At 44.4% G+C, this 27,546-nt stretch overlaps 1 protein-coding gene across 5 annotated transcripts; it reads left to right on the forward strand.

Moving 5' to 3' along the window:
• The first annotated feature begins 31 nt into the window (after nt 1-31).
• On the forward strand, nt 32-22,099 carry LOC120915393 (ceramide-1-phosphate transfer protein). Of its 5 annotated transcripts, none has more exons than XM_040325860.1 (3): nt 32-88; nt 17,730-17,891; nt 20,573-22,099. In XM_040325860.1, the coding sequence occupies exons 2-3, from the start codon at nt 17,767-17,769 to the stop codon at nt 21,093-21,095; spliced, it is 648 nt and encodes a 215-aa protein (XP_040181794.1). In that variant the 5' UTR covers nt 32-88; nt 17,730-17,766; the 3' UTR covers nt 21,096-22,099. The 5 variants fall into 5 exon arrangements, with proteins under 5 accessions (XP_040181794.1, XP_040181793.1, XP_040181791.1 ...); XM_040325859.1 differs by having other exon boundaries at nt 72-117; XM_040325857.1 differs by lacking the exon at nt 32-88 and adding an exon at nt 130-190.
• The last annotated feature ends 5,447 nt before the right edge of the window (nt 22,100-27,546 follow it).

The raw sequence follows: 27,546 nt of genomic DNA on the forward strand, positions 1-27,546 counted from the left end.
TCGCCGCTGAGGGGCGTGGCTCCTAAGTAGAACTCTCGCTTGTTTTTCTTTCCCCTCCGCCGCATTGGTTGCTGGTGTGCGGGGACAGGTGAGAGGGCGGTGGTGATTGGTCGGCAGGTGGGTGATGTGTAGAGGTGGAAGGGGCGGAGGTGTGTGATGGGGATAGGGCTGTGTGCGGAACTGTAGATAGGTGAGTGGTGGATGAGATCGGAGAGAGGTGAGTTGGAAAGTGAGCTGTCATGGGTGCACGGGACAGAGAAGTGCGGTGATCAGATTGGGGAGGTGAGGGCCGCAATAAGATCATTATAGAAGGATTGATTGTATGATCAAATTGATATGTGTGTAGCTGTGCTAAAGTTCACCACACATGTTGGCAATCTGATTGTACAATCTGTTTTAGATCCACCAAGAAGTATATAGTACAAGGGCCTGTCCTAATGGCGAATTCTGGGCCATCGCTAACTAATCTTAATACTGATCCCTCTCCCATCCTAACACCTTTCCTAACTACTCTGTAGAAGGAATACTTAATAATGTAATACTTACCCATTATGAGGACGCTTTGAGCCAATCACATGGTCCCCCTCAATGTCAGCCAGCCAGCTGCAGGGGAGAGGAGGTGTGCTCCAACAAGAGATAAGATGTCTGACCAGTGATGTCACCCATAGACTTACTATGGGGCATCCGTTGTCAGCTGTCCCTCTTCTCCCCTGCAGCATCGCTAGCTGACACAGTAGAGCCAATCGCATGACCAGACCAGAGAAGCCTGACAATAGGTAAGTACAGTGCCTTGGGAAAGTATTCATACCCCTTGACATTTTTCACACTTTGTGTTGGTCTATCACATAAAATACATTTATATTTTTGGTTCCAACGTGACAAAGTGGCACATAATTGTGAAGTGGAAGGAAAATGATAAATGGGTTTTCTAAATATTTTACAAATAAATATGTGAAAAGTGTGGCGTGCATTTGTATTCAGCCCCCCTGAGTCAATACTTTGTAGAACCGCCATTCGCTGCAATTACAGCTGCAAGTCTTTTTAGGTATGTCTCTACCAGCTTTGCACATCTAGAGAGTGACATTTTTGCCCATTCTTCTCTGCGAAGTAGCTCAAGCTCTGTCAGATTGGGTGGAGAGCGTCTGTGAACAGCAATTTTCAAGTCTTGCCACAGATTATCAGTTGGATTTAGGTCTGGGCCAATCTAACACATGAATATGCTTTGATCTAAACCATTCCATTGTAGCTCTGGCTGTATGTATAGGGTCGATGTCCTGCTGGAAGGAGAACCTCCGCCCCAGTCTCAAGTCTTTTGCAGACTAACAAGTTTTCTTCTAAGACTGCCCTGTATTTGGCTCCGTCCATCTTCCCATCAACTCTGACCAGCTTATCTGTCCCTGCTGAAGAAAAGCATCCCAACAACATGATGCTGCCACCACCATGTTTCACGGTGGGGATGGTGTGTACAGGGCGATGTGCAGTGTTAGTTTTCTGCCACACAGAGGGTTTTGATTTTAGGCCAAAAAGTAACATTTTGGTCTTATCTGACCAGAGTACCTTCTTCCACATGTTTGCTGTGTCCCCCACATGGCTTCTCACAAACGGAACATCTAATGGCTTTCTTCTTTCAACTTCCATAAAGGCCAGATTTGTGACGTGCGCGACTAATAGTTGTCCTGTGGACCTGATCTGTGGATCTCTGCAGCTCCTCCAGAGTTACCATGGGCCTCTTGGCTGCTTCTCTGATGAATGCTCTCCTTGCCCGGCCTGTCAGTTTAGGTGGACGGCCAGGTCTTGGTAGGTTTGCAGTTGTACCATACTCTTTCCATTTTCGGATGATGGATTGAACAATTCTCCATGAGATGTTCAAAGCTTGGGATATTTTTTTCATTTTCCTTCCATTTCACAATTATGTGCCACTTTGTGTTGGTCTATTACATAAAAACCCCAAAAATTACATTTAAAGCGGGGGTTCACCCCAACAAATTTTTTTTTAACATTACATTTAGCATACCAAGCATAGTAAGGACATTTACTTTCGGCAGGTTTTTTTTTTTCTCCGTACATACCTTTTATATTCCGATTTTGTCCAGGGCTTCCGGGTTCCGATGACTGCGGGACTGGGCGCGTTCCTATCCTTCGGTTTGATGATTGACGGCTTGTGAAACAGGTCCCCTGTCGCACAACGCGCGTCACCAGATTTCCGGAAATAGCCGAGCTGCGATTCGGCACTATACGGCGCCTACGCCCGCCGTGTAGAGCTGACTGCGCAGGCGCCGTATAGTGCTGACTCGCAGCTCGGCTATTTCCGGAATTCTGGGGTCGCGCGTTGTGCGACAGGGGACCTGTTTCACAAGCCGTCAATCATCAAACCGAAGGATAGGAACGCCCAGACCCGCAGTCATCGGAACCCTGAGGCAGGGATAGGAACGCCCAGTCCCGGAGTCATCAGAAACGCGGAAGCCCTGGACCAAATCAGAATATAAAGGTATGTACGGAGAAAAAAAAAAAAAAGACCTGCCGAAAGTAAATGCCCTTACTATGCTTAGTCTAATGTTAAAAATGAGTTTTTAGGGTGAACCTCCACTTTAAGCTTTTTGGGTGTAACATGATAACATGTTGAAAATTTAAGGGGTATGAATACTTTTTCAAGGCACTGTATATACAGATCTCTCTTCTACAGTGTAGTTAGTATATGTGTTAAGCCCCATACACACGATCGAACCTTTCTCCGACCAAACATACATCGGAATCCCATCAGTGTAAAAGGGAACATATTTTCTATGTAAACTCTGACGGAATTCCTTGAAAAATAGTCCGATGGGGCATACACACGGTTGGAATTTCCGATGGAAAAAGTCCGTCTGACTTTTTCCATCGGAAATTCCGATCGTGTGTACGGGGCTTGAGGAGGAGGGTGGGAGCAGTTTTAGAAGTTAGTGATAGCCCAGAATTCTACTTTATGGATATAAATTGGATGGGTAGTTTAGGTAGGTTCTCCTATTACATTGTTTTGATGTATAAAGTTGATTGTACTGTTACAGGTAGAGTTAGGTCGGCGTATCAGTAGATACGCCGACCTAACTCTCTGAATCTGCGCCGACCTAGGTTTAAGTATTCTCAAACAGAGATACACTTAAACCTATCTAATATACGACGGCTTGCGCCGTCCTATCTTAGGGTGCAATATTTTGGCTGGCCGCTAGGTGGCGCTTCCATTGCGGTCGGCGTAGAATAAGTAAATCACTAGTTACGCCTATTCACGAACGTACGCCCGGCCGACGCAGTACAGATACGCCTTTTTTACATAACGCATTATCAGGCCTAAAGTTATTCCATCTAATAGATGGAATAGTAATGTTAAAGTATGGCCGCCGTTCCCGCTTCGAAATTCGAAAATTTTACGTCGTTTGCGTAAGTCGTCCGTGAATAGGGATTTACGTCGTTTACGTCCACGTCGAAATCAATAGGCTCGTGCGGCGGACTTAGCCGCAATGCACACTGGGAAATGTAGGCGCCCGGCGCATGCGCAGTTTAATAAAAACGTCAATCACGTTGGGTCAAGCCTCATTATCATAAAACACGCCCCCTCAGACATATTTGAGTTAGGCGCCCTTACGCCCGCCCGCTTTAGGCTACGCCGCCGTAACTTAGCAGGCAAATACTTTGAGAATCAAGTACTTGCCTCGCTAACTTACGGCGGTGTAGCCTAAACACGCTAAGCTACGCCGCCGCAAAGTTGCGGCCATCTCTCTGAATCTAGCCATTAGTATTTAATGTTTATGGTGAGCCTAAAGCCCCATACACACTATCAGTTTTCCTGCTGGTTTTCTCTTCCGGTTTACCAAAACCATGTAGTGCAAGGTATACAATAGGAGAGGTAACTGTCAGCGCAGATACAAAGTACATATATGGGTAGGAGTATGGTGATTAGTCCATTGGAAATAGTAGTAACAGGCAGTTCAATGGTTAAAAATGCAGGTGATGTGGCTGTTCAATGGCGGCTGCTGTCCTCAGAGAGCTGACTCTGTGGTAAACAAAAAAGGGGTAGAGAAAGGAAGCGCCACCTAAGTGCAGTATTAAAGAGGTTCTTTAAATGACACATTGTAAAAAACACACTTACAAGAAGGTAAGGAAAGAAGGCTCATCTGTAACATCCTGTAGTCCAATAGAAGGAGCAGTGGCTCCGAGCGCGTAGCCCAATCAGCCTTTGTTCTCCCTGTTTGACCCTCCTCCCGGAAGTGTTCCTGGGAAGTAATCACGTGACCTGTCACGTGACCTGTGAGGCTGGAACAGACTACATCCTGAAGGCCACAGGACAGGCCTGAAGACTCCACACAATCTGCTTTCTTCACTTCTAAAGCAGCCCATGGATCCGGGACAAGGACTACAGGATGTTACAGATGAGCCTTCTTTCCTTACCTTCTTGTAAGTGTGTTTTTTACAATGTGTCATTAAAAGAACCTCTTTAATACTGCACTTAGGTGGCGCTTCCTTTCTCTACCCCTTTCATGTAGTGCAAGGACCTGCCTGATTGCATTCAAATTGAAACGCTTAGGCCCCATACACACGAGAGGATTTATCCGCGGATACGGTCCAGCGGACCGTATCCGCGGATAAATCCTCTCGAGGATTTCAGCAGATTTCTATGCGATGGCGTGTACACACCATCGCATTGAAATCCGCGCCGAAATCCTCTGGCGATGACGTGTCGCGCCGTCGCCGCGATTATGACGCGGCGACGGGCGCAACACTGTCATATAAGGAATTCCACGCATGCGTCAAATCATTACGACGCGTGCGGGGAATCCCTTTGGACGGATGGATCCGGTGAGTCTGTACAGACGAGCGGATCCATCCGTGGGATCCGATTCCAGCAGATAGATATTCTGTGCATGTCGACAAATATTTATCTGCTGGAATTCGGAAATATCCGCGGATAAATATCCGCCGGAGTGTACACACCATAGAATCTATCCGCTGAAACCCATTCGATGGGATTTATCTGCGGATAGATTCTATGGTGTGTATGGGGCCTTAGGGTTTGACCTCATATTAGATGGTTTTGGTAAACCTGAAGAGAAAACCATCAGGAAAACTGATAGTGTGTATGGGGCTTAAGGCTATGTTTAGATGTGTGTCTGTTACTGTTGTTTGACAGGCAGTGAGGAGGCAATCCTCCGTCTCCTCACTACCTGCTTTTACCCCGTGAATGCAGAACACTGTGTTACACCACGGCCCCATTCACTTGAATGTGTTGTGTTCCAAGCTGGTACTGCCCAATGAATACCACAGGGGGATCCTTCTTCCTTTTCTTCCTTCTTTTTTTTTTTTTTTTTTTTTAAGATTCCACAAGTAACTTTGTTGAGACTTCACCACTTGTTGTTCACAAGACAATACAATAAAAAGTAAAACACAAACATAGCAGTTTGGAGATGTTCCTACTACCTGCATGGGTGAAGTGTTTATATAATATATAGATGCGTATACCATACAAACTCTGGTAAAGGGAAAGTAACCTAACTAGAAAGGCTAGACCGCCTCTAGTAGATGTCAAAAGGACCGCGCCGTGCGGTTCAGCGCTTTGTCTCTCCTCAGTCAAGTTTAGTAAAAGTACAATGACCTGAGGCAGATAGCACAGTGAAATCCCATGGTATATGTGTGTAATGACAGCGATGGTCAGAGATGTGACTCTAATTCGGCAATGATTGGGGGTGAGGGAGAGTAAGTTTAAGAATATAAATTGTTTCTCTGAGCAAAGCGTCACTAACCATGGTAGGTCCACTGGTGGGATCAGTCTAGATCCAGCTAAAGAAAAGGCATGGAGCCAAGAGAAGACATGAGAGGGGAAAAAACGGTGGACGGGTAGGGTTAGGAGAAAGGGATTGTGGACAAAGGGGGGGGTAGTGGAAACATTCTTTCATCTCCCCCTACCCCCAATCCCAGGGGCCTTCTGTTTCCCCAATAGAGGATGGCACACTCGCATCATTTTTTTTTTGATGTCACAATGTAGAGTATAAGATTTCCTATAATCTGTGCCCAGTCTTGCCACACAGAGTTAATCCAGCTCTGAGCAATCCTCTTTTATTGTTCAGTGAAAATTAACAGACTTCCAGATAAAAACCTGTCTAACTAAAAAGTCCTTTCCTCTCTCCTTGCTTTGAGTGACATGTTATTTACATATCTAGCTTGGACATGTTTATCATATGTTATGTTATGTTTATCATAATATGAGGTGATTCACAGTATAAAAAGTGAGAAATCCACCCCTCCCCCCACATAACACATCCTGGTAATATACAATGAACTGTGAATCACCTCATATTATGATAAACATAACATATGATAAACATGTTCAAGCTAGATATGTAAATAACCTGTCACTCAAAGCAAGGAGAGAGGAAAGGACTTTATTTTGACAGGTTTTTATCTGGACGTCTGTTAATTTTCACTGAGCAATAAAAGAGAATTGCTCAGAGCTGGATTAACTCTGTGTGGCAAGACTGGGCACAGATGATAGGAAATCTTATACTCTACATCGGGCATCACTAAATGGCGGCCCGCGGTCCGCGTCCGGCCCGAGCTGCTGCTCTTTCCGGACCGCGGCGATCGCGCCATTTAGCCGCCGCTTTTGTCCCCAGCCTCCTCCGCTATTTGTTAGCAGAGAAGAGGAGCGGACGGCGGGAGGCGGGACAATCCCGGACTGTGGGCGGGACCAGAGAGGTAGCTGCCTGTTAGATGGAGGTGATTGGTTGCTAGGAGGCGGTCCTAGCAGCCAATCACCAGTTCGCCGGAAAGTCAACCCGACAGCTCCCGCGCCTTCAGTCCACGACTGTCCCGCCTCCTGCTCTCCGCTCTGTGAAAGGTAGGAGTGGAGAGGGAAGGGAGGAAAATGTATGAAAATGTTAAGGATGGGGAGCGGGGCAGTGCTGTGTGTGTGGAGGGGGGTCATGTAAAAATGGCATCATGTAAAGGGGGCATCATGTAAAGGGGGCAGTACTGTGTGGGGGGGTATGTGATGGGGGCAGTACTGTGTGTGGGGGAAGGCATATGTGATGGGGCAATACTGTGTGGGGGGGAATATGTGATGGGGTCATGTAAAGGGGGCAATACTGTGGGGGGATATGTGATGTGGCAATACTGTGGGGGGGATATGTGATGGGGCAATACTGTGTGGGGGGATATGTGATGGGGCAATACTGTGTGGGGGGATATGTGATGGGGCAATACTGTGTGGGGGGGATATGTGATGGGGCAATACTGTGTGGGGGGGATATGTGATGGGGCAATACTGTGTGGGGGATATGTGAAGGGGGGTAATACTGTGTGGGGGGCATATGTGATGGGGAAATACTGTGTGGGGGGATATGTGATGGGGCAATACTGTGTGGGGGATAATACTGTGTGGGGGGCATATGTGATGGGGAAATACTGTGTGGGGGGATATGTGAAGGGGGGTAATACTGTGTGGGGTGATATGTGAAGGGGGACAGGGCTGTGGTGGGGAAGATGTGAAGGGAACAAGCAGCTGCGCACAAAATGAGGTGCTGCACAGAAAACGTGAATGCACTAAAATGCAAAGTGCAATTTTCTGCACATGGAACTTGCATGGTACAAACGCATCATGCAGTTTCCATGTGGCTGCCTTTTTAAAAAGATGCCAGGACCTTTTCCCAGCAGAAACACAGGTGCAGCAGCCCATTCAAACAAATGGTGTGTCGTGCCTGCACCCCTGGGCTGCAATGTAAAGAATTGGGGTAATCGCACAAAACTGCGATGCGGACCTCAGCTGGAAGAAAATTTTACAAATCGGACCTCCATGAATTTTAATTCAATACCCCTGCTCTACATTGTGACATCCACTTTAAAGGAACCTATTTAGAAAATAAAAAACAAACCTTTACAACCCCATTAATTTCTTTATCCAATCGATTTGCGATTTCAACCAAAACAATCAAATCGGAAACTGATTGAATAGCCATAACTTCCCTTCTGATCAATTTAGACTACTTTTTAGATCAGATTTGATCAAATTGAGCTGATTGGCAAGGGTGGAAAATGATTGATTATTTTGCTTCAATCGGCAGCACTGAGATGATTCGATTGTGAATTTTATATTTTTTCCATCAATTGGATTATGAGGTTGCTTGGAGAATACCGAGATAAGATAACTTGTGATCTAAGTCCACTTCCCCATGTGTGTCTTATCTATTGATTGGGCTATGAAGTGTTGATGGATTATTGCTATTGGGACAGGTCAGTCAGATAAGAAATTGATGATTTATTGAAGTGTGTATGGCCACCATAAGATCAGCAGAAAAGCAGCTTCATCCGGTGTTGTTCAGTCTGCTGTATTCTTGTTTAGGTGAATCATTTTATCCCATAAATAATAATAGCTTTGGTTTCAAGGTGACTATGTAGAGAAGTATTGTCTGGCTGATCTCACACCTTGTCATCGCATACAATATCATTTAGTATAATATACCTTGAAAAGTCAACCGTCCTGTCAGGTGAATAGTAGTCTAGCCAAAATACACACAGGCTGAATATCCGGTGACATAGACCAATTCAATAGAAACCAGCCAACATTCGGCTCGTGTGTACAGCAGCTGGTCTAGCGGCGCGATTTTTAGCGCCGTGATTTTTAGCGCCGCTATACCGTCGGGTGTATTTACCGCGATATTTGGCCGCTAGCGGTGCGGTTTTAACCCCCGCTAGTGGCCGAAAAAGGGTTAATAAAGCCCGCAATGCACCTCTGTAGAGGCGCATTTCAGGCGGTATTACCGTGGTTTCCCATTGATTTCAATGGGAAGGAGCGGTAAACACCCCGCTCCAAAAATGCAGCTAGCAGGACTTTTGGACCGGTCCTGCTAGCGCACCGCTTCAGTGTAAAAGCCTTCGGGGCCCGATTTTTTTCAGGTGATATTGCAGCGCTATTTTTAGCGCTAAACCGCCTGAAAAATGTGTGTGTAAAAGGGGCCTTACAGGCAGTGCCTGAACAAGGAGCTTCATGCAGGATCACCAGAGATTTTAATGAAAGCTGCAGATTTAAAAAATATTAAAAGCTACTTTTGAAATCAAAACTTATGGAAGATTTTAGAGGTTGGCTTAAAGCGGAGGTTCACCCAAATAACATTTATATAAGACCAAATTCTTTATACTACCAGCATGTATAGTCGGCACTTTTTTTTTTTTTTAGGCTGTACATGCCTTATAATCTATATTTGCAATCCGGCTTCCGGGTACTTCTCCCCGCGGGAGTAGGCGTTTCCAAGCTGAGCCGCATTGTAATCCGGGCGTTCGCCCAGATGATTGATGTCTATCAGAAAATGTTCCCCCCGGCGGATAAGGCCCCGCCCCCTGTATTGCGTAGGCGCGTCAGAGTTTCCGAAAGGAGCCGAACATGTAAAGGGGCGAGTCGGCTCTACATAGAGCCAACTCGCAATGCTAGAAATGACTCTAACCCCCCCCCCCCCTAAAAAAAAAAGTATATATTTTCTGACAACATAGACCCTGGAAAATAAATTGGTTGTAGTTGCAATTTCTTTTGTCGCAGGATATTTGTGCAGCTATTTAGCAAATGCATATTTTCAGTAGAAATTCACTAAAATGTATTTTAATGCAAACAATCACAATATTATACCCAGTATAGAAGATGGGTTGCATGGAGTCAATAGATACCAAGCATCTTAAAAGTCTTAAAATTGCGCACATCTGTGGAATAAAAAAAAAATCAATATGGTATGGTATGGTATGGTATGGGGTGGACGCACACAGATTCTGGTTTCTGGGAATGAAATCTGCTGGTAGTTTATCATGTTGGTCTGTATTCTCAGATGAATTTTGACCCTGCTCTTATCTCCCTACTTACAAACTAATTAACATCTTCCTTGCCAGGGACTTCCAATACATCCAGGCATATCTGTCAGTATTGGCTGTATAGCTCTGACTCCAAACTGAGCAGCGAACTGCCATCGAGAATGTGACATAATCCAACCACCACTAAATTCCAGATTCAACACCGCCACCCCCAGTTGGACCCGTGGTAGTTCTGTCTTGTGTTGGGCAATTCGAAATGATGGCTGGAAGATCGGACCCATGACTTGGCAGTCCTGCCTTGTGTTGGCCAGATCGGACCTGTCACTTGGCAGTCCTGCCTTGTGTTGGCCAGATCGGACCCGTGACATGGCAGTTCTGCCTTGTGTTGGCCAGATCGGACCCGTGACTTAGCAGTCCTGCCTTGTGTTGGCCAGATCGGACCTGAGACTTGGCAGTCCTGCCTTGTGTTGGCCAGATCGGACCCGTGACTTGGCAGTTCTGCCTTGTGTTGGCCAGATCGGACCTGTCACTTGGCAGTCCTGCCTTGTGTTGGCCAGATCGGACCCGTGACTTGGCAGTCCTGCCTTGTGTTGGCCAGATCGGACCCGTGACTTGGCAGTCCTGCCTTGTGTTGGCCAGATCGGACCTGAGACTTGGCAGTCCTGCCTTGTGTTGGCCAGATCGGACCTGTCACTTGGCAGTCCTGCCTTGTGTTGGCCAGATCGGACCCGTCACTTGGCAGTCCTGCCTTGTGTTGGCCAGATCGGACCCGTCACTTGGCAGATCTGGCTTGTGTTGGCCAGATCGGACCTGTGACTTGGCAGTCCTGCCTTGTGTTGGCCAGATCGGACCCATCACTTTGGACCCGTGGCTGAAAATTCAGACCCATGACTAGCAGTTCTGACCCTCGCCATGCACAATTGGTAGACCGAGCGATGGGACTATTCTATACACCCACCTTACCCTGTGCCAGGAGCCTTTCTGCATTAAGTCCTTAGAAACGGATCTACTATATTACGGTTTCTAGTTAAAGGATGTCGTTTTTCTTCTAATGACATTTATAACTGATCCATTTTGGATAGAGAGGGGAGGTTTATAACCTCTGTTTGTCTTTTACTGTCTGTCCTCCAGTTTGTCCTGGTTTGTCAGTTCCCCTTCAATAGCAATTCTTTCCTCCTGTGTGTCTAAAGATCCGGGCATACTCTGACCCTCTCCTGACCTGATCAATGGAATATCTTGTCGGTGGAAAAGGAAGCGCAGTTTAGTTATTATGCAGGATGCAGTCATGTAGAAAGTTATGTGTTGTATTTACTAATCATCAACAAGTGGAAATTTGTGTTTACTGATCACAGAGAAGTGAGATTTGGAAATCCAGTATTTATTTTGTTAACCCCTTCCTGCCCAGCCATCCCTTTATTATTGTCGGGGCAGGAAGGATCGGGGGACCACTGATTAGCTGTTATGGTGGTCATCTGATTGGGAGTCGTTCCCGCCGGCGTCTGATTATTAGTAGGAACTGAGAACTGTCTTTGACAGCTCAGTCACTATGCTGGGAGCGAGTAGTGAGCACACATTCGGCATAGAAAGCTCTGCCACATTAAACCCACCCTCTTTGCCATGGCACATATGCGTTACGTGGGCAGTAGGAGCTGGTTTGTATCTGGAGATCATCTGTTTTGGAGTGTACAGGATTCAACCAAAATCAGCTGAGAGTATTGTGTATGTTATGGGTTTTAGTAATTCCACAATATGATCTGTGTATATTGATGTGCCATTGTCATACTGTTTATGACAGCCCTAAAAGTGGAACTAAACTCTCTCACCCCCTGAAGGAGCCGCTGATTAGTTTGGGATCGGCCTACTGAGTTACCTTCTTGACTTGGTCTAGGGGTGACTTCTGTGAGTGTGAATAAAGAGCAAGTGTCCAGACATCAATTGTGTTTTCAATGCTTTATTCCAAGGCCCAACACGGCCAACATCAACATGGCACACGACAGAGAAAGGTTGATGAGCGTAGAGAAACTTTAGTATCAGGCCTTGGATATGAAGAGAGAGCAAGCCTGCTCTCAGCAATGATATAGCTCAATTCGTCTCCACCCCAATCAGGGTGGGTAAAGTGCCCCCGGACAGGCGGTTATCTCAGGCCTGGCAGCCGGAGCGTCACTTGCGGATCACTGGGAGGAAACAGACCTCTGCCACAGGCCGGACAACTTGGGATTTGTGAGATTAATTTGAGCAAATCCTCCCAGTTAGTTTAATCAGTGTCACCCACTGACAGCTTGAGCATACCTGTCATATGGTGTGGTGACCGGATCCCCGATGGTTCGCCTAGGCCTCCTGGACAACCTCTAGTTCTAGGTTCCCCCGAGCCGATCCCCCATCGCACAGCCTCCAGCTTAGGATCCTCTCAACAGAAGGTTGGGACACAGGAAGTCGCTGGGGCCCCTCTCAATGTCAGGATGAGGCTCTGCATGATGCACAACCTCAGCGAAGCAGGCCACGGTGGCGGGGCCCATGGATGCGCGTACCCTGAAAGTGGGTACCGCACCTGGAACTCGGGCCCTGCATAGAACAACCCGCCAAAAGCGGCTGCCCCAGATATACCCCCCTTCCAGCATGCCCAACGAGGGAAGAACTCCTCTGATTGGCTGCTGGGAGAAGGTGGGTCTGTCAGAACCCCTCTAGCGCCAACTGCCGCCCAGGGGTGATAACATACCCCTGGAGCGCAGACTGACTTACAGGACCGATTCTGAAGTGGGCAGCAGCCTGAGTTTCCATAAATCACGAATGGGAGTAAAACTAACCCTTCCATTCCCCACTAACTTTAGTTTAGCGCCCGCACTGAAAGTAAGGGGGGCGCTACACAGCCAAGGAAGCTGCCATCTTGGCCTCTGTTTGACCTGCAGATGTGCTGCACATGTGATCAGTTATGGCACCAGCCATTTGATGGCTTGACAGATTGGTTGAAAGCACAAGAAACTGTGATAGTTATTCACAGCATGCCTTGAATGTTACTGTTTTGGGAAACCGCTAAATCGATGGATTTAGTTCTGCTTTAATACGGGGGAAAGTACACGGTATTTGCCACAAATACCCATTACTAAAGCTGGACTCCGGTATAAGTAAATATTATCTAAATTATCTAAATTACAATTGTCATGTGTATTTTTACATCTTTGTGCGTTTTGTGGATTTCTTTCAGATCTGTGATGTAATCTCGTATGAGACTCTGTAGACTTCTTCCTTTTGCAACTATTAAGAAATATCTATTTGAATTAAATTTTTGTGTCTGGGGTTCAGCTTTAAAGTAGTTTTCAACGTGCATTACATTTTTTTTTTTTTTTTTGCTGTTCTATATTTAGATTATTGTATTTTGGGCCCAGATATGTAAAGGCCCCCTCTAGGAGTCATTTATATTTTAGGGAACGTGATTCGCATTTCCAGCTTTAAGTGTCCATTTTGGATGGTATAGGGCAGGGATCTCCAAGCCTTCTAAACAAAGGACCAGCTTTCTGTCCTTCAAACTTTAGGGGGGCCGGACTGTGGCTAGCAGGAGTAGAAAATCTGCTTTTGTCAGTGGGAGTGAACAGCATCCCCTCTTGGGTATTAGGGGGAGGAATAGTGTCCCATCGTTGGTGTCAGCGGGAGGAATAAAGCCCCATTGTTGGTGTCGGTGGGAGGAATAAAGCCCCATCGTTGGTGTCAGCGGGAGGAATAAAGCCCCATCATTGGTGTCGGTGGGAGGAATAAAATCCCATTGTTGGTGTCAGTGGGAGGAATAAAATCCCATTGTTGGTGTCAGTGGGAGGAATAAAGCCCCATCGTTGGTGTCAGCGGGAGGAATAAAGCCCCATCGTTGGTGTCAGCGGGAGGAATAAAGCCCCATCGTTGGTGTCAGCGGGAGGAATAAAGCCCCATCGTTGGTGTCAGCGGGAGGAATAAAGCCCCATCTTTGGTGTCAGCGGGAGGAATAAAGCCCCATCGTTGGTGTCGGTGGGAGGAATAAAATCCCATTGTTGGTGTCGGTGGCAGCTGTTCGCGTCTCCCCGCAGGGATGTAGTCCCAAGGGAGGGGGTGAGCACGCTGACTAACCCCCAGCAAGAACGACTCGGATGATGGGGGCAAGTTTACTGAGGAAAAACAGGAAGTGAGAAATTCAGACAGAGAAAAAAAAACATTTAGAAGGGAAATGGAAGGAAAAGGTAAGTGAACCAACAATGCACTAGCTTAAAGGAACCTATTTAGAAAATAAAAAACTAACCTTTACAACCCATTTAAAGCCAATAACTGATATCAGGTGCCGATATTCTGTAGATTTAGGGATAGATTTTGGCCGGCGTAGCGTATCTCAGATACACTACGCCGCCGTAAGCTTGAGCAGCAGGTCCTGTATTCACAAAGAACTTGCGCTGTAACTTACGGCGGTGCAGTGTAACTGGGCCAGCGTAAGCCCACCTAATTCAAAATAGGCTGGTTGGGGGCGTGTTCTATGTAAAATACTAGTGACCCCACGTATTTGACGTTTTTAACGAACGGCGCATGCGCCGTCCGTGGACGTATCCCAGTGCGCATGCTCCAAATGATGTCGGCAAATCGTCATGCCTTTGACGTGAACGTAAATTACGGCCAGCCCCATTCACGGACGGGTTACACAAACAACGTAAAATTTGAAAAATTCGATGCGGTTCCGACGTCCATACTGAACATTGGCTGCACCATGTTTTTGGTGGTTTATCTTTACGCCTGAAAACACCTTACGTAAACAGCGCATCTTTACTGCGATGGCCGGGCGTACGTTCTTGAATAGGCGTATCTAGCTGATTTACATATTCTAGGCGTAAATCAGCGTACACGCCCCTAGCGGCCAGCGTAAATATGCAGTTAAGATACGACGGCGTAGGAGACTTACACCGGTCGTATCTTAGCAACATTTAAGCGTATCTCAGTTTGAGCATATGCTTAAAGTTGCGACGGCGGGGATTCGGACTCACGACGGCGTATCTACTGATACGCCCGTCGTAAGTCTTTTTTTTTTTTTTTTTTAATTACATTTTTTATTATATCACTTTTATTGCTGTCACAAGGAATGTAAACATCCCTTGTGACAGTAATAGGCAGTGACAGGTACTCTTTATTGAAGGGTCTGGGGTTCATAAGACCCCAAACCCTTCCACTGCCAAGCCAAGATCTGTGTTTTTGAATACTTTCTATTTTTTAAAACTGGCGCCTTTTAGGCTGCATTCACACCTAGGCGTTTTCACGCCAGACGCCCGCCGCTATTACAGCCTGCAATACGCTGGAGGGGTGATTTTACATTGTCGGCTATGGAGATGGTTTACATCTCCACGCCGAACGCCGAAACGCCTGAAGCTCAAAACAAGTCCCGGACCCTTTTTTTCAGGCGACTTCGGCGTTCAGGCATAGCCGACAATGTTAAAATCACCCCTCCAGCAAAAAACAAGGCTAAAAATGACACGTTTTGTCGCCGCAAATCGCGGGACAAAACGCCTATTTTATGTCGCCGCAAATCACCTACGCAAAGGTGTGAATGCAGCCTTAGGATGAGAGTAATCCGGAAGTGATGTCATGACATGGCTTCTGGGTTATTAGATCCGAGACCCAAACAAAGCAATCGGCTTTGGGGACATCCCCTCCTGCTTGTGATAACACGTTGACAAAGGAGGTAATCCACAAAGATCGTGCCTAACTTAATTTTTCCCATTTAAGTTACACTGCCTTAGAATTTCTACCTAAGTGCCCGATCCACAAAGCAATTACCTAGAAATTTTTGGCTGTGTAACTTAAATTCCGCCGGCGCAAGGCGTTCCTCTTTTCATGGGGGCGATTCCCATTTAAATTGGGCGCGCTCCCTCGCCGGCCGTACTGCGCATTCTTGTGACGTCATTTTCCCGACGTGCATAGCGCGAAATTACGTTACGCCGAGCTTTGTGGATTGCGACGGGTCAATAAAGTTGCGTCGGGGAAAAAAAAGATACGGCGCGGAAAAAAAAATTCAAAACAAAAAAAAAATCGCGTCGCTGGACAGAAAGGTCTGTTTTTACAAGGTGTAAACAGTTTACACTTTGTAAAAGCAGCCCTAATTTTGCGTTTGCAAACTAAAACTTACGGAGAAAAAACGAAGCTGAAAAGCTTCGTGGATCTCCGTAAGTCCTAATTTGCATACACGTGGCGGCATTTCTACACGAAATGCCCCCAGCGGCGGCCGCGGTACTGCATCCTAAGATCCGGCAGTGTAAGTCCCTTACACATGCCGGATCTTCTGCCTAACTATGGGAAACTGATTCTGTGGATCAGTTCCATAGTTAGGACCAGGGATACGACGGCGTAACAGCAGTTACACCGGCGTATCCCTTTTGAGGATCTGGCCCAGAGTTCCTAAACCAGACACAATTCTTTTAATCTCGTTATGCCTGGATCAGAAGACTAGCTGAGTGAATCCTTTGAATGCACGTTCATAACGGTTGCAGCATTAGTTTCTCAGTGTTTGTTCCTGATTTTACTTTGCTCTTTGAATAGGTGTTGAGAGAATGTGATGCCTGACTTGTCCTGTGTAGAGCTGGAGTCGTCGTAGAACACTTCCAGGATGTGGGCGGCCATCTTGGCGGCCCTTGTACTGTGATGCGTGTTATACAAACAGTGCGTCCTGGTGACATTTAATGAGGTGAAGACGTGTTTCTTCTTTTTGGATGGGTGCAAAGATCGCAGTTCTGTTACCTGTTGAAGTTTGGCTTTTCTGGAATACAGCAGGCAGATCATTTCTATGGGAAAGATAGACTATTTATTATCGGAGATGGCTCTTTTTTCACAGGGTTTGTTTTGATAAATGAGGCCCAGTGCGTTTGGAAAGTTACTGCGCTCTGTCAGAGATGACGCTTCCTATGAATTCAGCGATATTAAAATAAAAATGTTATGTTGTCGCTTACCCATATTTTAAAAGAAAAGTTGGGGATGTAAAAAACAAAACAAAAAAACATTTATACTCACCTAGGTGGATGCAACATTGATCTGATGCTGCATCTGTCCCCCCACCTTCTCTGCAGTGAGAACTGAGCGATCAAACACCGCTGATTGTCTCATATGTTTGAGGCGCTGCACTTTTTAATAAATAAATATATATATATATATAATATATATATATATATATATATATATATATATAGTTAGTTGGTGCACCGAGTCTTCTGATTCAGTCTCCTCACGAGACAGTGAGTGGTCCTCTACATGCAGAGACCAGTGCTGACAAACTGACATCAGTGCCACGCCATGGTGACGTTCCTCTGGGAAAGGCCCATGAAGTCCTAAATTCATAGTATTGTCCCCAGTTTTTTGGGTTAAGTGATGCTGGGCATCATTCAATCCATAACATATCTTGATGTGGAATAGGGGTACAATGGAGGATACCTCCAGATTACAGATAAGTACTGCAGGGCTCGACAAACCCTGGGCGCCAGATCGCATTTGCGACTAGAATTGGTGACCTGGGGCGGTACAGCTGGGGTAACCTGTCTCCGTGCGCCGGCCAGTAGTTGAGGCCGCGGCCTTCTGCAGTCCTATGCTTCCTTCTGGAATCTGGCGCCCTCTTGTGGTGGCCGTTGGTATGACAAGACAACCAGCAATGCTAATGGGGCTTCCCCTGCCTGTTTTCACTGCTCACCCATCTCCTTCCCTTTACTTAGAACACCCAAACATGCACATATATATTTATATATATATATATATATATATATAATTTTTTTTATTTTGTATTATTCTAACATCCTAGAGAATAAAATGGCGGTCGTTACAATACTTTCTGTCACACCGTATTTGCGCAGTGGTATTACAAGTGCACTTTTTTGGTAAAAAAAAATACACTTCTTTTAATTGGCATTTGTTTTTCCTTTATACAGGTCAGCTGAGGATCAGATTTAGTAAGATCAGTTTATCATGTCCAGCACAGAGGAGAAGTTCTCACTGCGAGAGGTCCTGGTCAGCTTCAAATCCTGCTTAGTGGATGATGATCAAGACGTCCTATTAGAACATTATCTGAATGGATGGAAGGGATTGGTGAGGTGAGAATCTGTTTGTGAGCTTCACATGGATTTTAATAACTGCCTAGACTTACCTGTGGTTTGTTCAACTAATGTTCAGACACCACCTGGTAACGGCTAAATGCCACGGTTATATCTGCTTCTTCCTTTTGGCTATCGTACATATAGTGTATGTTTATGGTAGTGGGCTTTCTTCACCCACCACAACAGATGAGGAAAGTAATAGCTTCACTCCAGCGCCCCCTGTACTATGTTCTTTTTTTGGGGGGGAGGGTTGTGCCAGTGGAGCTGAAAGTTCAGACCTTATACTTGAGGAATGGTAAGTTTGAGAAAGAAAAGTAAAAGCAACCAGTTAAATAAAAAAATTGGTAATCTGCTGCAGGAAAATGCAATCTGTAATGCTGATCTGTTTGGTATGGTATATGACCACTACAGACACACATTCTTCTAGTTTAATTGAACCACCATATCGTGAAAATCAAATATCTGCTTTGAACATTTGCTTTTACTACATTTTTGCCCAATTAAAAAATATTTTTTTATATGGGTCAGTCCTATTTACAGCTTATATTAGTTTTGGGTAGATGACGGTGGGTTGAATCATTTGCTGCCATTTGTATTTCTCATGCCTTGAGATCTCTGTGGAGGTCATAGCTCTGTCCCTCATGTAAAGTCACGCTGTCATGACCCAATCTCTAAACTATTCAACATACACGTGTGTGTGTGTGTGTGTGTGTGTGTGTGTGTATATATATATATATATATATATATATATATATATATATATATATATATATATATATATATATATATATATATATATATGTATGTACTATACTGCTTAAGACAACTAAAGATTCCCAGTGTGTGTGTCTGCGCCATATAAAAGGCTGTATCCTCCTGTGATGACTTTGGGCCTCCTTGCAGTGGGTCCATCTCTGGTTGGTGAACCGAGGTCTTCAGTAACACTGAGGCAGATTTACTAAAGGAATTGAGAACGTTTATTTATCCAATCGTGTGGAAAGCGCATTCCAGTTTATTTCCTCTGCATACGACTTGATAATGAATTAAACCTTCAGTTTTTGAGTAAGCATTCATTAATAAATTATAAATTGAAATAAACCTATACTGAGACATATGGGGGCTGCCATTACTGACCTGCTAATAAGAATACTATGTACCTGGGTATCTGTACCTTTTTAGTACTTTCTAGTACTTGACCCTGAACGACTAAGCAGAGAAATAGGAAAGACAAAGTTAAGGCACAACTCGACTGCATGTAGACTTTTTTAGCTAGATTCAGTAAGACCTCAGTAGATACGCCGACCTAACTCGGAATCTGCGCCGACCTAAGTTTAAGTGTATTCTCAAACAGAGATACACTTAAACCTATCTAAGATACGACGGCTTGCGCCGTCCTATCTTAGGGTGCAATATTTAGGCTGGCCGCTAGGTGGCGCTTCCATTGCGGTCGGCATAGAATATGTAAATCACTAGATACGCCTATTCACGAACGTACGCCCGGCCGACGCAGTACAGATACGCCGTTTACGTAATGCTTTATCAGGCCTAAAGTTATTCCATCAAATAGTTGGAATAGTAATGTTAAAGTATGGCCGCCGTTCCCGCTTCGAAATTCGAAAATTTTACGTCGTTTGCGTAAGTCGTCCGTAAATAGGGATTTACGCCATTTACGTCCACGTCGAAATCAATAGGACCGTGCAGCGGACTTAGCCGCAATGCACACTGGAAAATGTAGGCGGACGGCGCATGCGCCATTCCAAAAAAACATCAATCGAGTCAGGTCAAAGCAAATTATCATAAAACACTCCCCCTCAGCCTATTTTGAATTAGGCGCGCTTGCGCCCGCCGCATTTACGATACGCCGCCGTAAGTTAGGAGGCAAGTACTTTGTGAATACAGTACTTGCCTCTCTGACTTAAGGCGGCGTAGCATAAATACGATACGCTACGCCGCCTTAAAGTTGCGGCAATCTACCTGAATCTAGCTATTTCTCTCGACATGACAGCCAGGTGAATAGCAATTGCAGGAGAGGTCAGCAATAGCAGCTTTCATATTCTCAGTTCCTGTTTTCCTTTCATCTGCAGCTGTTACCTTCCTGGCTCTTCACCTCGGAAGACATTATTGTGGGACTACAGAAGATGTGTTTAAAATGCTTAGAGAAGCCCATGCATGTCCCTAAGTCTCCATTGTGTGACTTTGAATGGATGTGACTTTGGCTTTGACCAATGATAATGGACAACTGTTGCATGTATAACAGGCAGGTGTGACTTTTGAGGGTGTCCATTGCAGTCTATGGCACTCAAATCACATGAAAGCCAGACCAAAGTAGTGCAGGAATCTTTTTAATGCCGCTGTGACTTTTTAAATCTGACATATTTGAATGGTTATCATTGAAAAACATGAGGTGTGACTTGTCAAGCAGCTTTAGTGTCCAAAGTCGCATAAGTGTAAATTGAGCCTTAACAAAAAAAACTGAAACATGTAGACCCCATCATTACAGCCACAACAGCTTGGAAATGATTGGAATTGTTAAAAAAATCATGACATCTTAAGCTCACGGGGAAAGAAAATATCATTTTTTCATTAAACCTGAAAAATGTACATAGTGTTGGTTATTGTTTTGTTTTCCTTTTTATATCAAGATATTTCATCATATTTTTTTTTCTTCTTAAATTTAGGTTTATGAACAGTCTGGGAACTGTGTTTTCATTTGTCTCCAAAGATGCTGTAAGCAAAATCCAGATAATGGAAAACTATCTGGGCGGGGAACACAGAGAACGTTACCGCACCCTCCAGTCCATGGTGGAATATGAGCTCAGCTCTAACCTGGTGGATCTAAATAAACGCGGCAGTCACCCAGAATCAGGCTGCCGCACAATCCTGCGACTGCACCGGGCCTTGCGCTGGCTCCAACTCTTTTTGGAGAAGCTAAGAACCAGCACGGAAGACAGCAAGACCTCCACCCTGTGCGCAGAGGCCTACAATGACTCTTTGGCCAACCATCACCCTTGGCTTATACGTAAAACCGCAAATGTAGCCTTCTTGGTCCTTCCAAATCGGAACACATTCTTCGAGGTATTGAATGTTGGGACTTCAGAAGAGGTGGTGGACATGCTTGGAGAAGCTATGCCATACGTCTCTAATGTCTATGACTTTACTCAGGAACTCTACTCCCAGCATAACCTCCTTGAGTTACCATGAGTGATAATGAGGTTCTACCCACGTGTCCTGAATATTAGTTATTTATAAGTTATTCTACCCTTGGTTTTAAATGGTGAAGGCTGAAAATGCACTTCCATGTATAGCGACTTTGTGAATTTGCTGTCACATTCCGGGCATTACTGTATACAGTGTACAGCCCCAACTCCAGTAAGCTTGTATATTTTAAATGACCATGTTACAGCCCAAAGTAAATATTTTTTAAAGTTTGTCTAAAACAGAACCCCTTGTTAGTACTCCCAGGAACATGATTTTTTTTTTAAAAGTGGTTTTACCTACAGATAAGCCTAGATTAGGGCTTACCTGTAGGTGCTGGAAATATCTCCTAAACCTCCACGGTTTAGGAGACGTTTACAACAGAGACGTTTACAACAGAGACGTGCGCCAATGTCTACAGCGCATGTACCGTAGACAACAGCGCACTTTACAAACGGCGATCGTGCCGTTTCTTAAAGAGGTCATGCCGATACCCGGAAGTAACTCCAGGACGACATGTCGCTGGCCGGTGCTGTGTCAGGCACTGCAGCGGGGCCTTCAATCCCAGGTGAGTATTACATAATGAACTACCCCCAATCTGCATTTTTGGTACTTTGTGCCCATGTGACCTCTGGGCTGAGAAATGTTATATGGGGTAGCCTAGCCATATGCAAATATTGACTTTTTCAAACATCAGATTTTGCATTTGTTCGTTAAGCTAAGTACACATAATCAAAATACCGTACAAAAAATACCTCTTTCAAAGTGATCGTACGATAATCTGATCGTTAGTACACCGCTTTCATGCCAAATTATCGGAAGGGACAAACACAAACATTTTTCTCATACTAATTTAGCTTTATCAGTATAGTTTTTGTCCAGAAATACGATACAGTACCTTACGTCACTTTCAAATTTCCATTCTGTTGTAAGAGAATTCTCGTACTTTAGTAACCTATTCGTTTTTGATATGGAAACCTAGCATGCAATAAAAATAAATAAAGGGACAATCATTCATCCGATTAATGTCATTGTGTGTACTAGGCTTTAGGGCAATGCAGCAACAGAGAGGGAATCGACCAGCAATGCTAATAGTTCTATATACAGTACCCATTTGACGCGTGTGTTTTAACACGATTGACAAATTTCACGCATTATACTTGAATGTACTGGAAATTGGCACCCAACCAGAGCTGTATGTACGTATCATACTTGCCCTTTACATTAAATAATGCCTTTTTATTTAAAGGGGAGAAAATATCAGCTTTAAAGTAGAACTATAGGCAACCCAAAATTTGGGATTTTCTTTTACTTGCACTTTCGGTGATAATGGTAAATAGGAATAGGACAAATAGAGAGGGTGAATCTCCTTAACCGGGGCACAGACCACAAAAACTGACAGGGGTTCTGATCCATCTCCAAAACTAAAGTTTTGCCTTTAGTTATACTTTAAATGCAGTGCTTCTTTTTAACTGAGAAGTACATCAAACAAGTGAAATGACAGATGATTTCATGTTGCAGAGAGTCTCGTGACTTCTATAAGATTCCCCTACATTTTGCTCCTTAGACGTTATTTTGCTACGTTTATTTGCAAATGTCCAGGGATGAAAAAAGAGGCTAATGTATTAGGAGAAGTCTTCTAAAATCTTATGTGCCTCATAAACCTCCCTTTCTTTCTTTCTTTCTTTCTTTCTTTCTTTCTTTCTTTCAACATCATATAATATCTATAAGTACCTTTTCAGTCCAAAAGTCACTGTCTGTCTGTTCCTGCAAAAAATTAAGCAAGAAAAGATATGTTAAGGACGTGTTCACACTAGAGGTCGACCGATATATTGGCTGGCCGATATATCGGCTGGCCGATATATCGGCCGATATTTTGCGTTTTTTAATTAATCAGCCGATTTGTGCTTTAAAACAGCCGATTTAAACTTCAGCACGCGACTTGCAAAAAGCTTCTGTAATAGAAGTCAATGCAAGTTGCCTGAAGCTTCCCGTAGAAGACGTCGCTCTCTCCTGGGCAGCCTGCCAAGTTTTGAGAAAAGATATACAATGTTGCTACTTATCAATGAACTGAACTCCGTGTAGGAGAGTTCTCAGTTTAACCATTTAAAGGCTAAGGGCCAGATCCTCAAAAGGGATACGCCGGCATATCTACTGATACGCCGTCGTATCCCTGTTTTTATCTTTGGAAACTGATCCACAGAATCAGTTTTCCATAGTTAGGCAGAAGATCCGACATGTGTAAGGGACTTACACTGCCGGATCTTAGGATGCAATACCGCATCCGCCGCTGGGGGCATTTCGAGTCAAAATGCCGCGTAGGGTATGCAAATTAGCACTTACGGAGATCCACGAAGCTTTTCAGCTTCGTTTTTTCTCCGTAAGTATTAGTTTGCAAACGCAAAATTAGGGCTGCTTTTACAAAGTGTAAAGTTAATACACCTTGTAAAAGTAGACCCTTCTTTCCCACGACGCTGTTATTTTTTTTTTTTTTTAATTCTTTTTTTCCCGCCGTATCTTTTTTTTTTCCCGACGCAACTTTTTTTACCCGGCGCGATTCACAAAACTCGGCGTAACGTAAAACCGCGCAATGCACGTCGGGAAAATGACGTCGAGAGCATGCGCAGTACCCTAGGAAATAAAATAGCGATTGCTGCAATATTTAATGTTACAAGGTATTTGCGCAGCGGTCTTTCAAACAAATTTTTTGGGGAAAAAAATATACTTTAACAAATAAAAAAAAAATAACTAAACAGTAAAATTAGCCCATAAAAAAAAAAATATGGGCTAATTTTACTGTTTAGCCCAAAAGCGCCTGAAAAATCGGCTTAAAGCGGTTCTCCACCCTAAAGTGGAGTCCCGCTGATCGGAACCCTCCCCCCCTCCGGTGTCACATTTGACACCTTTCAGGGGGGAGGGGGGTGCAGATACCTGTCTAAAGACAGGTATTTGCACCCACTTCCGGCCACACGCTACGGGCGAAAGACGGGTTTTTCTGACTTCCCGTCTGTCGCCCGTTGTGTGCTGGGAACACTCGGCTCCCAGCACACAGCGTGTGAGCCAATCGGCGGGCGCAGCGCGACTCGCGCATGCGCCGTAGGGAACCGGGCAGTGAAGCCGCAGCGCTTCACTTCCTGGTTCCCTCAGCGTGGATGGCGGGGGGAGCAGCAGAGAGACGAGCGATCGCTCATCCTCTGCTGCGATCAGCGCTGGACTCCAGGACAGGTAAGTGTCCTAATATTAAAAGTCAGCAGCTGCAGTATTTGTAGCTGCTGGCTTTTAATATTTTTTTTTAATGGCACATCCGCCTTAACATATCGGCCCAAAAAAATCGGCATCATAAATCAGCTATCGGCCGCCGCGATTTCTAAATATCGGCATCGGCCAGAGAAAAACCCATATCGGTCGACCTCTAGTTCACACTATGTGCGGCCATGGTGCACAGCAGGGGTCCGGTGTATCCCCGTTCCAGGTCCGAAATTTTTCTCTGAATTCGGACCAGAAATTTAGCCAAAGACGCACAGGGCTCTTCTACTGTGAGCTCCGCGGCCGCCCAAGAGATGTGTGAACCAGCTCCATTGAGAGCTGGTCACACTCTCCTGTCATGCGAATTGGATTCGGAGAAACCCTCATCCATATTTGCATAAGTGTGAACCCAGCCTAATACTTACCTGTTCTGCTGCCATTGCTTGCTGACTTAAAAAGCTACGGCAGCCTAAAGACTTCAGGGTGTATTGCATTCTTGGTTTCCCCGCTGGGCAGAAGGAACCCTAAAGTGTGGCTAGGGACCATTGTTGTTTTCGTAGACTTAATTAACACTATTTTAGTCAACTAAAATCTGACTAAAACAATTCAGATAACTAAAATGGCATTTTAGTCAAAAGACTGCCAAACTAAATCGAAATTTGACTTCAAAATGAACACTACTAGGGACACAGGCACCCAACAATCCCGAAAGTCTTGGATGATGAATGCCTTAGGGCAGTGGTAGGTCTTCAAGTCACGAATATCAGTGGCGCAGTGGGATATAGATACATTTTATTAAGTTCCAGGGATATATGGATGAATGTGTTTATGCTTAGTTACATAATGTTTAGTACATCATGTTTATGAACATGGACCAGTAATGGTCCCCTGATTAAAGCGGAGGTTCACCGGAATATTGCAGCTGCTGACTTTTAAAAAATGGACACTTACCTGTCCAGGTCGCCCGCCACGTTGGTCACCCGGAAGTGGTGCAAATACCTGTTTTATACAGGTATCTGTACCCCCTTCCCCCTGAAAGGTGCCAAATGTGACACCGGAGGGGGGAGGGTTCCGAAAAGCGGAGGTTTCATTTCGGGTAAAGCTCTGCTTTAATCACTGAGCCTTTTTTTTTTTTTTTTTTTATCTTGTCTAATTAATATTTTTATTTTGGCTCCAGGCTAGGAATGATTTTGAATGTATTTTATGTATCCTTGTGTTATTCTATACAGAACTCTTTTGAACTGCGGTAACATAATGACTTATTTAGCACAATTGTTTCTCTTTGACAGTCTGTCTATGAAGAAAGTCATTTTCAAGAATTTTCCACTTTCAATTAGAAAGTGGAAAATTCTCACGCGACCGGAAGGAACCGCCTGCCATGGAACTTTCCCCTTTGGAACCTACAGTATTTAATTGTTTTTAGAGAGAAAAAACAGCTCTCAATGTACAACTTTAAAGGCTCCTGTATGGCAGTTTAAACGAGTCCTAAGGCTAGGTTCACACTTGTGCGTTTTCAGTTTTGCAGAAAGGGATTACGGTCCATTTATCATGATTTCCTATGGTGCAAGTTCCCATATGTGCGTTTTGAACCAGTGCATTTTTTTTTAAAAGGGTCAGGGAGTTTCTGCCCAAAGTAGGTTGCACTTGCACTGGTTCTACAGACTTCAATGGGAATACAGCAGAAACTCATCAAAAAGGCAGTGGCTTGTGTTTTTAATGCATTTGGCAACAGACGCCTTTGAAAAACATGTCGAATGCTTGTGCAAAAAACGCAAAATGCATCAACCGAAACCTGCATAGGTGTGAACCGAGCCTAAATCCAGTGATGCAAAAGCCTCATAAAGTAAACAAAAATCTTCATTTACCTTGACTGAGCCAAATCCTCCTTCATTTGGTACTCATGTTTCAGTAAAAGAGGCTGTGCTGTCAGAAAGCAGTGGACTGGACTAGGTATGGCCAGGTGCTGGTTCACAAGCTTTAGGCTTGACAACAGCCTACATAAACATGGCAACATTCAGAAGCGGTGTAGCATTGTTGCCACCCTTTTACATGAAGCTGTCCTATGTGGACTTCAGTGGCAGGATCGACAGCTATTTGAAACTTTGCAGGAGGACTAAGACAACTGTATGTGTAGATGCACTCTGGGGAAGTGTTAAAACATCTGTTTATATTGCTGGTACTCCGCACTGGAAGACTGTGCCTTTTTTTTCTTTTCATTCCTGTGACATCAGAGAGAAAAATTAGGTAGTTGGGATAGTCAAAGGCCGCACTAAACCTCTTATGGAGGTTCTAAACGTTTCCCCGCTCCACTACAAAAAGAGTTTTGTTGATGTATCCCTCTTGCAGAGATAGGAACAGGAAACGATGGCCAATCTCAATGGAACAGGAAATGAAAGGGAAGTCTTGCCAGTAGGAGAAAATACAAAAACTAAACCTCTTGGTTTCTCCAATGCAAAACTAAAAACAAACAATGGCAGGCTGAGCCAGTCTTGAGAATTTTGGGACCCCTTTTCAGCACAAGCTGCTGATTGGTGGTTCCAAGAGAAACATGGCCCAGTCACCCTCTTTTCCGCTCTGGAAGTACGTTTGTGGTGTGTGTGTGTGTGTGTGTGTGTGTGTGTATATATATATATATATATATATGTGTATGTATATGTGTATATATATATATATATATATATATATATATATGTATATGTGTGTATATATATATATATATATATATATATATATATATATATATATATATGGGCTGCACGATTCTGGTCAAAATGAGAATCACGATTCTTTTGCTTAGACTAAAGATCACGATTCTCAAAAAATGTATGCCAGAACCCCCCCCCCCCCCAAAAAAAATAATAAATAAACCTGTGATTTATCTGAAAAATATGAATATATAAAAAAAGAGACCAGAGATATGTCTAATGTTAAAGATCATATAACTCCTATGAAAAAAGCAGAATCAAACTTTGATTCTGCTTTTTTCATAAGAGTTATATGGTCTTTAACATTATAGACATATCACTGGTCTCTTTTTTTTTTTTATACATCAGAAGCAGTACTGCCAGCAACCATTGGGTGGCGCATGGATACACACAGTTGTACAGAACTGTGAGAAGGATTAATACATCGGAAGCAGTACCGCCGGCAACCACTGGGTGGCGCATGGATACAAACTACTGTTGTACAGAACTGTGAGATTAGAAGCTCA

This window comes from Rana temporaria, chromosome 10 (assembly GCF_905171775.1).
Source record: "Rana temporaria chromosome 10, aRanTem1.1, whole genome shotgun sequence".
NCBI lineage: Eukaryota > Metazoa > Chordata > Amphibia > Anura > Ranidae > Rana > Rana temporaria.

What these genes read in the sequence shown, in the direction of transcription:
- LOC120915393 (XM_040325860.1), top strand. Translation starts at nt 17,767, where the DNA reads ATGTCCAGCACAGAGGAGAAGTTCTCACTGCGAGAGGTCCTGGTCAGC. An exon ending in GGATGGAAGGGATTGGTGAG is followed by an intron (nt 17,892 to 20,572) that starts GTGAGAATCTGT and finishes TCTTAAATTTAG; the next exon opens with GTTTATGAACAGTCTGGGAA.